Below are 13,446 nucleotides of genomic sequence, written 5' to 3' on the forward strand. Positions count from 1 at the left end.
TTATTATAAGATTATACAACTTATCTCTAAATGTTTTTACTGTTTCTAATATCCATAACCAGATCATTTTTAGTATTAAATATTTTGTTTTAGTGCCACGAAAAATTCCTAAGACAAGTAAAACTGTCCAAAAATATGTTGAATAATCTCATAACAATGTCTTAATATGAAACATTCTGACCACCTCCTTGTTTCTACACTCATTGTCCAGTTTATCAGCTCCACTTACTGTATAGCTGCACTTTGTAGTTCTACAGTTACAGACTGTAGTCCATCTGTTTCTCTGATACTTTGTTACCCCCTTTTACACTGTTCTTCAGTGGTCAGGACCCCCATGGACCCTCACAGAGCAGGTACTATTTGGGTGGTGGTTCATTCTCAGCACTGCAGTTACACTGACGTGGTGATGGTGTGTTAGTGTGTGTTGCGCTGGATCAGACACAGCAGTGCTGCTGGGTAACAAAGTATCAGAGAAACAGATGGACTACAGTCTGTAACTGTAGAACTACAAAGTGCTCCTATAGAGTAAGTGGGGCTGATAAAATGGACAATGAGTGTAGAAACAAGGAGGCGGTCATAATGTTATGCCATTGGTTTATGATGTAAAAGCAAAACATCACGGGGGCAGTCGTGGCCTGGAGGTTAGTGAACCAGCCATGTGACTGGAAGGTTGCCGGTTCGATCCCCTTGGCTAACAGTCCATGACTGAAGTGCCCTTGAGCAAAGCACCTAACCCTCATTTGCTCTCCTGGCACCCGTGGATAGGGCTGCTCACTGCCCCCTAGTGTGTGTGTGTTCACTAGCGTGCATGTATGTGGGTGTTTCACTGCACGGATGAGTTAAATGCAGAGGTCTATTTTCACAGTGTTTAAAACACAGGGACAAATGGTTGTCAATTCTAATTCTAAAAAAATTCTAAACAAAGTGAATATTTTTTAAAGAAAAAGCACAAACATCAGAATCCCCTCATGACATATAAAGCTGTTTCTCACATTAACCCAAACACTTAAACCTGACCAAACTGCTTCCCATCAACCGAACACCGGTCTCCACCACAAATTAAAACACAAATTAAAGCGCACACCATCTGCTTAGCCCCTCTCCACGGCTCATCCTGTGATATCTCCTTTTCCGGTTAGTATAATTAACGCATCTATCTCTCACCTAAAACCGTCCTCAGTACTCCAGTTTAATTAAAAAACTCTGCCTTCACTCACAGCATTATTCACAAGTGTGTGCCTGCATGCTAAAAAGGTGGCCTCTCTCAGCTGTGATGAGGAATGAGGGTCAGGCTCAATATTGGGGAAACTGGAGCGAACGCCAAGTGTTGACTTCAGTGGCCACAACACAGCAGCGTACTGCTATAGTGGAGCGAGATAGGATGGCACTGTTTATCACTGGCTCAGAAGATGCCACTGAACCAAAAATGTAACATCAAAATGTTTCTTCTCTTCACCCAGTTATATACAAACGTTTGGACCAGGCCTTCAACATGTGGTGGTAACATGAGGGGAGACTTCTTTTTATTTAGTTATTTGTTTATTTGTAGTTTATTGCCACCACTGTAACCCATTCTGAGTTGGTAAGTTTGTCTAGAATGGGTCATTTCACTCCAAACCACTCTGATTGACTTTGTTTACATCATAATGACCCAAATGACCCATACATTTTGAAAATCTGGTGGAATTCCCCTTCCAAGTTGTTATAGTTAAGCCCTGATTCCCATACCTTACTGAGCTGTTCCCACATCTGAACTATATCATTCTAAAGCCTTAGTAAGCTGTGGCCGCACAATATGTTTTTATTAAAGACCCCGCATTCAACATCTTTCATGTCCACTTATATTGTTTGTGTGGGTTTATTTTTTAAAGTCTTAAACTTTTACTCCCTAACCACCTCCACCCTGCCTGCAACTGTTTCACCTGATTTTTTTACTATTATTGTCTCATTTTCATTATTGTATTGTTTATCATTATTATTACTAATCGTATTCTCATTTTAATTATGACTATCATTTAGTCATTTTAATCCTTTTTGATCATATCCTCCTTTTGTTTTATTTATCTTCTTTTAATTTTTTTTAACTTTTACATTTTAGTTATGCTTTAATTATTGTTTTATATTTTCATCTGTATTTTTATGAATTTTTTTATACTTACCTGATTTACTTTTATTATTCGACATTGTAATTACAAGTCACCCTCAAAGTTCTCCCAGGTTAAATAAAGGTATTAATTTTTACGCAAACTTTTCCAACCTCTCTAAGAATTCAACGGGCTGGTTTTGTTACTGGCCCTTTAAGACTTGACATATGTAAATAAGCTCTGCTTTGATTGGCTGCCTTGTATTGCACCTCATTTGAACAGCAGCCTGGACTGAAACACTGAGTGCATGTACATGTGCTCAATATCCGATCATAATCAGATTTCTGCAGTTATGTGATTATTCAAATGGTCATGTAAACGCCATACTCTGATCTAGAAATCCGATTCAGAATCCTGATAAAGAGGCTGGATTTGAGCTCAGTAGTCACATTTCTCAGTGCATGTGAACTCTTACTCTGTTTTCTGTCACGTCTCAGTACCTGTGCGAAAACAGACGGCGGTACTGGAAATAAACAACATTCTCGACGAAATGAAGGATTTAAATATTCTTCATCTTCTAGATGATGTATGTTCATATTTTCAGGTAAATTTGCGTGGCGATTTTAAAAAAAGGCGCAGCATAAAGTTTTAATTTTACATTACGCTTAAGTCACGTCTTCTGTGAGTTTATTGTTCCAAAGCAGAAATCTGATTACTGTCTGACTTATGTAGACCTGGAGTTTCCCCATTATCTGATTACTCAAAAGTGTATAAATGCATTGATCTGCTATTTTGCAGTTATCAGATTATTAAGTGCATGTAAAAACACTCACTATAACTTCACTGAGTGGGTGGAGCTAAACTGCTGCAGACCGAATAAGTGATATACACTATACTGCCAAAATTATTCGCTTGTTTGCCTTCACATGCATATGAAATTGAGTGACATCCCATTCTTAATCCACAGGGTTTACTACAATGTCGGCCCGCTCTTTGCAGCTATAACAGCTTCAACTCTTCTTGAAAGACTTTCCACAAGGTTTAGGAGTGTGTTTTTGGGAATTTTTGACCATTCTTCCAGAAGCGCATTTGTGAGGTCAGACACTGATGTTGGACGAGGAGGCCTGGCTCACAGTCTCTGCTCTAATTCATCCCAAAGGTGTTCTATCGGGTTGAGGTCAGGACTCTGTGCAGGCCAGTCACGTTCTTCCACACCAAACTTGCTCATCCATGTCTTTATGGACCTGCTTTGTGTACTGGTCTGCAGTCATGTTGGAACAGGAAGGGGCCGTCCCCAAACTGTTCCCACAAAGTTGGGAGCATGAAATTCTCTTGGTGCTGAAGCATTAAGAGTTCCTTTCACTGGAACTAAGGGGCCGAACCTAACTCCTGAAAAACACCCCCACACCATAATCCCCCCTCCACCAAACTTTACACTTGGCACAATGCAGTCAGACAACTACTGTTCTCCTGGCAACCGCCAAACCCAGACTCGTCCATCAGATTGCCAGACGGAGAAGCGTGATTGGTCACTCCAGAGAACACGTCTCCACTGCTCGAGTCCAGTGGCGGCGCTTTACACCACCGCATTCGATGCTTTGCATTGTGCTTGGTGATGTAAGGATTGGATGCAGCTGCTCGGCCATGGAAACCCATTCCATGAAGCTCTCTATGCTGTTCTTGAGCTAATCTGAAGGCTACATGAGGTTTGGAGGTCTGTAATGATTGACTCTGCAGAAAGTTGGCGACCTCTACGCACTATGCGCCTCAGCATCCGCTGACCCTGTCATTTTACATGGCCGACCACTGAGTTGCTGTTGTTCCCAGTCGCTTCCACTTTGTTATAATACCACTGACAATTGACTGTGGAATATTTAATAGTGAGGAAATTTCACGACTGAACTTGCCGCACAGGTGGCGTCCGATCACGGTACCACAATGAGCTCCTGAGAGCGACCCATTCTTTCACTAATGTTTGTAGAAGCAGTCTGCAGGCCTAGGGGCTTGGTTTTATACACCTGTGGCCATGGAAGTGATTGGAACACCTGAGTTCAATGATTTGGATGGGTGACTGAATACCTTTGGAAATATAGTGTATGTAAATTTGTTTTTGTGATGTCACAAAAATCAGGAACTGCGTTGTTTCTCATCTTACATATGAGATGTATGGACTGGGGAGTGAATGGTACGTACTGAAATTTAAAATAATGTCTACATACTTGGTCACAGGTATTTCTTAAGAGTGAAGAAAATAGTTTTGAATTATATGGACCCTTTAATAAGGAATGTCAAAAGCAAGGCTCTGTAGAACAGCAACACCAACTGCCAGAACAGTGTGAAGTGAGAACAGAGGATCTTTGGAGTTTGGTTTGATCAGGTTTACATAAACCAACTATCCCACCCAAACGTAAGATGTAATGATATTCAGAGGAGCTCACACCTCTTTCTGGACGAACTGAGCCCCCCTGGCTCCCCCGTAACCCGGCTGTGAGTGTCCATCACTCCCCTCTCAGCCTCTCTGAAGCTGCACTGCTTCCACACCAGATCGAAGAGCGATTTTATACAAGTAAATGCCACTACGTAGATGACATTTAAGCCGTGTTGTTTCGGAAGAACATGTCCGGGAAAAGGTCAAACAAGGTGAATTTATTGTTCTGAGAGGATGGCGGTAAAGGGCAGTGAGGTGATTTTCATTAAGCTTTGTTAATCACGATTTACAAAGCGTAATTTTACATAACCCCCCCTGTAAGCTATAACCAACAGCTGCTTCTATTCAGTAGAGTCTGATATAGGAGTGGGTGGAGGAGGAGGAGTGAGAGAAAATGTGAGAAACCATATGCAGCCTGTTCTCAACTAGTGCTCGGATAAAAGGGGACCTTTATGAAGATCTGAAGTAAATACTCAAGACTTAAATGCATAAATCAGGCTAAGATAAGTGAAAAAATAAATATCAAATTATAACAAAATACATTTTATTACTCTGTTATTATGGATAAAATATTTTAACAATTTTATACATGGCATTTCAGTTTGTAGATCTGTTAGTGTTAGATATACACCGATTAGGCATAACATTATGACCACCTCCCTGTTTCTATGCTCATTGTCCAGTTTATCAGCTCCACTTACTGTATAGCTGCACTTTGTAGTTCTACAGTTACAGACTGTAGTCCATCTGTTTCTAAACAGATACTTTGTTACTCCCTTTTACCCTGTTCTTCAGTGGTCAGGACCCCCATGGACCCTCACAGAGCAGGTACTATTTGGGTGGTGGATCATTCTCAGCACTGCAGTAACACTGACGTGTTGGTGGTGTGTTAGTGTGTGTTGCGCTGGTCTGAGTGGATCAGACACAGCAGTGCTGCTGGAGTTTTTAAAGGCCTCAGTGTCTCTGCTGGACTGAGAAAAGTCCACCAAACAAAAATATCCAGCCAACAGCGTCCTGTGACCACTGATGAAGGACTGGAGGATGACCAACACAAACTGTGCAGCAGCAGATGAGCTGTCGTCTCTGACTTTACATCTACAAGGAGGAACGGACAAAGTAGGAGTGTCTAATAGAGTGGACAGTGAGTGGACACAGTGTTTAAAAACTCCAGCAGCACTGCTGTGTCTGATCCACTCATACTAGCACAACACACACTAACACACAACCACCACATCAGTGTTACTGCAGCTCTCTTGAAGGCTGCACTGACACATACACAGTCTGCAAAAGTGTTCTCCTCTAAGCTGTTTCTATCTGCTCTGTCTATCTCACAAATAGGGAGCGAATTACTGCAGACGAGACAATGTAAAGGTTAACTTAAATACAGGGCTTAAAACATACAATTGATCCAGAGCATTTCTGACCAGCCTTCAAGGCGAAAATGTCAGGCCGTCATTCTCCTGCAGTATTTTATCATTAGGGGGTAAGAATTCACCGCGAGGGTCCTGTCTGGTCCCGGTTTTTCTAGGAGTCACATGTAAAAGCAGACTTGGGCTCCACCCAGTGCCAATAAACAGAAAAACAGTCTAACACTGAAGAAACCATTTACTGTAACGAGGGAACAAACTCTTGGTAGAGCTTCAAGGCTCCAACTTCATCAAACTCCTTTCTGAGGTCCTCTAAAGATAAAGCTTCTTTAACTTCAAAAGTCGATATCCTGAAATGGGCAGAGGAAAAAGGAGGGAGACAGATGAAGTAACAGGCTACATATTAATGAGGCAGAACGAGTTTAATGAGGAATTATTTTTTAACAGAGTGCAAAAATGTAGGACGGGGAGGCTCTTACCTTTCAAAATCCTCAGAAAGAGGAATTTCACATAAAACACTCATCATCTTCTCTTTGCACCGTTTCCCTGATGAGTCAACATCAACTTTCACTGTCCTCTGGAGGTGGATATACTCCTGTACAGAAGAACTGAGATTCACAACTCTTTAAAGAATTTTTAAAGACACAAAGATAATTAATGGAGAACCAAGTGCTTAATGGTTACTGGTCTGCTAAGCCAGGGACTGTGGGTTTAAGTCTCAATGTCACGGCAGCACAGCGATGCAGTGGATGTGTGCCCAGCTCTTAACACAAAGGCCATCAGGTCAAAACGGTCCACTACTAAGACTTTCAGTTGTGAGCAAAATCTGAACACCTGGTCAAACGGACTTTCGAAGTAAACGTGAGTTAAGTTAGAAAGTTCTTAAGTTCTTTGAAGACAGTGCGTTAATTTCCTTTCACTTAGAAAATGAATAAAACATGTTTAACCAGGAGCACCCAAACTTTTGCATTTGACTGTAGTTCCTGCTAGGAATCAATAAAGTAAAGCTGCCTATCTAGTAGCCACTTACACTCCTTGAGACCACCAGTGGTTCCAAAACACACTTCGTAATGTTCTTCATAACTTTCATCTTTTATGAGCTACATTCAGAAGCTGGGCGTCGTGTGAGGCTGTAACTCTTCTTTCCAGTCAAATAGATGGTGATGTCAAAATGGTGATGTCAAGATGGTGATGTTAAACCCTGATAATAAAAGAAGCTGAACTCAGTTTTTTTTTCTACTGAAAGTCGAGCCGTTTTTCCCCAAATCTGGGCTATAAACTATAAACAGATGGCGTCTCTTCAGTGATCTGCTCTGTAAACATGACTTTTGTAAAATAATATAAAGAGCGTCTGAGATTTTTGGCTTTCAGTAGTAAATTGTAAGCATATAGCAATAGGTGTAGATCATAAAACACACGTTCTGTTAATTTGAGGAGCTTTTACAAAAAAAAATAAATAAATAAAATGAAATTTATTTCATGCAGTTACTGAATAATTTGCCTTATTATTTGGGTCATGTAAATTCAGATGGACAAACCTAAATATACCCTGGAGAATAAGAGGTAAATAGGAATATAAAAATGCCTAAACGCACTGATTTTGGAAGGTGAGAAATTATAATTAGAGTTCGCAAAACACACTCCCAGAAATAAAGGTCCTAAACCCTCAGGGGTTCATCTCAGTACCCTTAGTCAGGGAACATAACTGAACCATAATCAATTAAAATTAAATTCTCTAAGTTGTACTGACTCCACACACCCCATCTCTCCTCCAGGCTTTCATTTTACTGTGCTGTTTTAAAACATTTGGTTATGAAAAAACTGAAATCTGTACTTTTCACAGGGAAAAACTTATTTAAGGTTCACAGCTGGACCTTAAACCCACTGTCGTAACTTTGAGGGAACATATTTTCTCTTTAAAAGAAGAGTTTAGTGAAAAGTCGAATTTAGATTTCTAGGTGCATTTGATTAGTCAAGACATGTTTAGTGTCCAAATTTTGCAAACCAGGTCTTTATTAAAGTCTCAGACTTATCGATGTGGTTTATGACACAGGAGGACTTACAGTGAGCTATAAAACGGATATATAGCTGAAAGCAGTGGTCAGACAGAAGTGTGGTCATATGCAGACGTTTGGGAGCCCCTGGTCAAATTACATATTTTGCTTATTTTCTAAATGAAAACACACAGAGACCAAATAAATAGCCACCTGTCATGATAGTTACCAGTAATAGTAACAGGACACTGTTATATTAATGAGCAAAACATCTGCCATGATATGTTTATGATTATGTGGCAGGGTTCTAGTAAAATCATTAAAACATGTACACATTTGTAGCAAAATAGTAATAATAATAATAATAATATTATTATTATTATTAATAATAATAATAATATACCAGCTTGCACTTAAAAAAGATTGTTCTTCAAGCATTTTTAGTAAAATTTTTCTATATAGCACCATGAACACTCAAAGAACTGCATGATCAAAGATAAAGATTGCATGGTTCTTCAGATGTTCTATATAGAACCTTTATGAAAGTGTTCCATGTATCACCAAAAAGGGTTCTGCTAAAATTTCTGAATCGTTCAGACACTGACACCCCAAATTATTAACATAACAAAACCTGCATTTAAAGAAAAAATACAAATATTATTTTTTTAATGTAAAGGCGTGAGTTTGTGATCAGTCTCAGTAGCGAGTAACCTGCTATCAGGCTACTACGATACGAACAAAGAGTTAATCTGATCTGATCTAATCCGATCTTTCATCTGACGTGTCTTCCGCAGTGAATACTAAAGCTCTAGTCTCACCTTAATGCTCCTCCTCTCTCCCTGCAGCAGAATCAGAATAGGCTTTCCCACGAAGAGTCGGCCAGTGAGCCTCAGCTCTGCTGTCCACTTTTCAATCAGTTTGATGTATTTAGCTTTGGATCTCATGTGATCCAAGTGAAGCAGTGCTGTCCAGACTCCCTCAGCTTCACAGTCTGCTGTGTTTTGTCTCTGGAGGACGTCTGATGTTGCGATGAGGTCAGAGAAGTTGTGCTGAAGCCACATGACCAGCTCATGGACCATGGGCCTGGCCTGGAGACTGCGTGCTTTATTCACTACCATCTCCTTCAGCTCCTGGCACTGTTTCCTGGACAGCTCGCTGGAACTGATGCTCACGTCTGGAGGAGCGTCTGGGTACCCGGGAGGGAGGTGAAAGGTCAGGTTTAGAGGTGTTTCCTTCTCGTCTGTCTGTACCAGCGTGTGGATGCGGCACACGAGGCCTGTCTCGGCTACACGGAGGGAGAGAGGAGCAGGTCAATGCAGTGGTGCTCATAAAGCTGGACACATTACTGGAATTGTCATATTAATCGTCCTTGTTATTTCATTCAATAACTTTTTCTACAGTGCACATTCAAACAATATTCACCCCTTAAACCTTTGCAATGTGCAACTTTCAAGCAACTAGTTGCATGCTGTGAGTTGCCTGCAACATCTTTTCCTGCAACTTGACAGTTATACGATGCAATTTAAAAACAAAGTTGCGTGCAACGCATTTACCCACTAGTAACCCATATCATTTCACATATTTGCTCATATTCACATATTTGCATATTTACATATTTGTATATTTTATTCCAGCTTTATTTTAGTTCTTTATTTTCTGTATTGATATATTAACAATAATATTGTAATCTTAATTTATAGAGGACTTTTTTTGCCACTGTATCAGCTCAAAGTGATTTATAGACAGGTAATAAAGTTTAACAAATTAACAAAAAGTACTAATTTAGAATCATATAAGCAAATGACACTGATCAAATTAAAGATAAATACCAAGAGATGCAGAGTTTTAATGAAATGCTGAATTAAAGAGATACGTTTTTAGGTGCTTCTTAAAAGTGAGCACTGAGCTTGACCGTTTAATGAAAGGTGGACGGAGCTCCACAGTTTAGAAGCAGAATAACAGAGTCTCTGCAGATCTAAGATCTCATGCTGGAACACAAACAGACAGACACTCTGTGATGTAAGCGGTGCTTTAAAGTCATTTAGAGCCTTAAACTAGTAGCAGAACTTTAAAATCTATTGTGAATGAAACAGAGACAGCGGTTCTTTCAAAACGGGAGTGATTTGAGCTCTCGGTTTTGTCTTAGTGTTGCACTGATAATGATACTGTATCAGTATCGTTGCTGATTTTGGTACTTAAATGCAGTATTGCTATCGGTGATAACAATGGGGATACCAATACTTATGACCAATACCATGAAGCAGCAGTAAAAAAAGCTCATGGCAGAACATGTAGGGCAGTTTTTGTTAAGAACATGGTAACAGAGCTGAACGGCTGAGCTGCTTCTTTCAGCACTCACTCATCTGCTGCTGTGTGGTCACTTACAGACTGAGTTAATGTTACTGAGCGAGTGGAAGGAACCGCTGGACTCTCTGCGTAATGACAGCACTTAGACTTGGTTTATCTCTTTACTGTTCAGCTCCGTTTTAAAATGTTTTGCACAATAAAGACATTTCACATTTGCCCAAGTTCATAAACATGCTTCTTATTTCTAATTATATTACTGTAAATACTAAATATATACAGTAAATAAAGTTTTTCTGATGCATCTAACAAATATAATCCAACACGTAAATCCCATCTAGCCAAGCTAAGTGTGCTTTATTGGGGATGCACAACACAGATTTTGCCAAAATAAAATATTTTAAAAACGTAATTGTATAAATATCAGGAGATAAGTTAGATAGTGTTAGCGTCCGTATTGGTACTCGGCATTGGCTGATATTAAATGATCAGGTATCAGTATCGATATTGGAAGGGAAAAAGTGGCATCAGTGCATCTCTAGTTTTTGTTAGGATGTCTGCTGCTGCATTTTGTACGAGTTGTGGAATATGTATTGTTTTCTTAGGAAGTCCAGTAAGAAGATCATTACAGTGACCAACACAACAAATGCATGAACAAGTTTCTCTGTGTCACTCAGAGAGAGAAAAGGCAGAACTTTCTCAAATGATAAAAAGCTACTTTGGTGACTGTGTTTATATTCGGGGTAAATCAGAGTCTAAGATCACACCCAGGTTTCATACTTTAGGTTTGGTATATGAAGCAAAAGGAATGAACTTCTCATAAAAGCAGCTTTCTCTGAGTTTCTGTACCAACAATCAGTTTCAGGATTTAGGTTTTTTCCCCATAACATTTTTCTCAATCTGTCTAAGATCGAGCTCTTAAATATACAGTACATTTATGTTGTGTGTATGATAAGTGTTTGAAAACGAATGTTTAAGTAGCTGTTAGTTATACTCCTCTCATTTTATCTGAGAAGCACAAAGTTCAAAGCGGTTCAAATCTGACTCTCCGCTTCGTTAAAGATTTCCATCTGTTGGATTCTGAATGAATCCAAGCTCTGTGTAAAATCAGTGAGGAGAAAATGAACAATCAATGTTATTTCTGTTTACATATACTTTGAGTCAGGTCGGTCTCCTTTTCAACCACTCAAACTGTTTTATTTTCTTGTCTGTTGATCCAGCGAACTTTGATGTGATCATGTGTTGTGTTACTGCTGTTTTGATAGGCTGTTTCACGAAACTGAGACAGTTGCAACTGTTACGGCTGAGTTTCGAGCGAGCTGCGGGAAGCTTTTATAAGTTCAATTTAGTTTTATGTAGGTTTCGAGCAACTAATGCTGCATAAAAGTTTCAGCTTTAAAATACAGTCTAACAACCAACTATCAGGAACACCTTTTTCATTGTCATTCATCCAAAAATACATTGCCTGTTTTATTTTCTTGTTCATTGAACATTTCGTCAATGAAATCAATCATTTGAAATGATGTCGATATGAGCATGTGATGTGTTATCAGTGCTGTGACTGGCTGGTTCTACGTAGTTAAGACTAGTTTCAATCAAGTTGCAAGACACCTTACATCATGCAACTTAGTTTCATGTAGGTTTCAAGCAACTTAAATTTCACCATGTAAAGCCAGCCTAGGGGCCACTATGTGTTCTTAGTGAATAACTATAACTAGTGATTAACTATAAATATATTATTATTATTATCTTCATTATTATTATTATTATTATTAGCAACACATAAATCAAGCACATGTTTGGGTATAAATATGCTCTTTGGATCGAATCTTCATATAATACCCTGCAAACAGTCTAAATTAATGAATTAATTGTGTTTGCAACTTGAAACTTCATAATTATCTTTGGTCAAAACTCAAAAAGGAAGGACTATTAAATGGCCAGAAAACACAGCAAATGAATTCATTAGATGCACCAGGTTTCTCTAATGTGATCTTTAACACCCATCAAAAATCTGTTACTGCTTCATACAAAATCATGTGAAACATATTTTCACATCATAATCATCACATTATAGTCATTCTACAGACGTATCAGGATCTTCTATGAGTCTGTGGTGGCGAGTGCTATCCTCTGTGCTGTTGCATGCTGGGGAAGCAGGCTGAGGGTGACAGACGCCAACAGACTCAACAAACTGATCCACAAGGCCGGCGATGTTGTGGGTGTGGAGCTGGACTCGCTGACGGCCGTGTTGGAGAGAAGGACGCTGTCTAAGCTGCAGGCCATTATGGACAATGGCTCCCACCTACTCTACGACACTCTACGACAGAGGTGCAACAATCTGAACTGCTTTATACAGTATGTTTCATATTTATTATCAGTCACTGCCACTTTACTGTATTCATAAGAACTTAAATCTTGTGTACATATTGCAAATTTCTCTTTATCTGTTTTAAATGATTAAAGTATTTATTATTTTACATAAATGGTTGCAACTGTAACAAATGCAATTTCCCTCTGGGATCAACAAAGTTTTCTGATTCTGCTATCAGCTGTAAAACTGGCTTTACATCACAGACAACTTTGATCCTAAGCATCTGAGCTCCAGAGCAGATGCGGAAGAGGCCATAAAAACCATAGTAACTCCCTGCTTAGCCAGAGCCGGTTTATGAGGAGCCTGGCCGCTTCCTATTTCCCCCGTTACATCAAAAACAGGACTGCTGAACAGCAGAGGGCGCCCGCGAGGGAGAATGGGAGTCCTCAATGAACGGGAGTGAATGGAGCTCAAGGCAAGTGTGCTCACTGCCCGCTAGTGTGTGTGTCTATTCACTAGTGTGTATGTGGTGTTTCACTTCAGGGATGGGTTAAACGCGGAGGCGGAATTTCCTCGTTTGTGGGATTAAAAAAGTGTCACGTAATTAAAATCACTTAACCTAAATGCTCCATATCAATCCATTCATTTGGACCCTGGAGCGCCCTCTAGCGTCTGAGAAATGCAGGAGACATTACAGAGAGCGGGAAGTCCCGCAGTGGAGCCCGCCGAGTGTCTGCCTGAGGCTACGCGGGCGTGTTTTCAGGTGCTCACCTGATTCCTCAATCACCTGAAACTCGTCCTTTCCGCAGAAAACCGCAGACAGAACGGACAGTTCGTCCAGAACCTCCTCAGACATTTCAGCAGAGAGAGTTTGAACGAAGGGTTTCAGGTCCAGGGTCCAGTTTCCTGACCTGAGCTCAGCCGCGGAGCCGCCATAAACACAGGCCACGAGGCG

General features: G+C 40.0%; 1 protein-coding gene across 1 annotated transcript; it reads right to left on the reverse strand.

The window, feature by feature from the left end:
• Window positions 1-6,099: 6,099 nt before the first annotated feature.
• On the reverse strand, window positions 6,100-13,446 carry rwdd3 (RWD domain containing 3). The gene is made up of 4 exons (XM_017722250.2): window positions 13,263-13,446; window positions 8,692-9,158; window positions 6,359-6,474; window positions 6,100-6,229 (listed from the first exon to the last, which is right to left on the reverse strand). Exons 1-4 carry the CDS (start codon window positions 13,345-13,347, stop codon window positions 6,118-6,120), a joined length of 780 nt encoding a protein of 259 aa, XP_017577739.1. The 5' UTR covers window positions 13,348-13,446; the 3' UTR covers window positions 6,100-6,117.

Source organism: Pygocentrus nattereri, chromosome 17, assembly GCF_015220715.1.
Source record: "Pygocentrus nattereri isolate fPygNat1 chromosome 17, fPygNat1.pri, whole genome shotgun sequence".
In the NCBI taxonomy this organism is placed as follows: Eukaryota; Metazoa; Chordata; class Actinopteri; order Characiformes; family Serrasalmidae; genus Pygocentrus; species Pygocentrus nattereri.

Coding starts and splice junctions, on each gene's coding strand:
- rwdd3 (XM_017722250.2), bottom strand. CDS start 13,347: ATGTCTGAGGAGGTTCTGGACGAACTGTCCGTTCTGTCTGCGGTTTTC. Junction 9,159..13,262: donor TCAGGTGATTGAGGAATCAG/GTGAGCACCTGA, acceptor CCCTCCGTGTAG/CCGAGACAGGCCTCGTGTGC. Junction 6,475..8,691: donor GAGAGAGGAGGAGCATTAAG/GTGAGACTAGAG, acceptor TCTTCTGTACAG/GAGTATATCCACCTCCAGAG.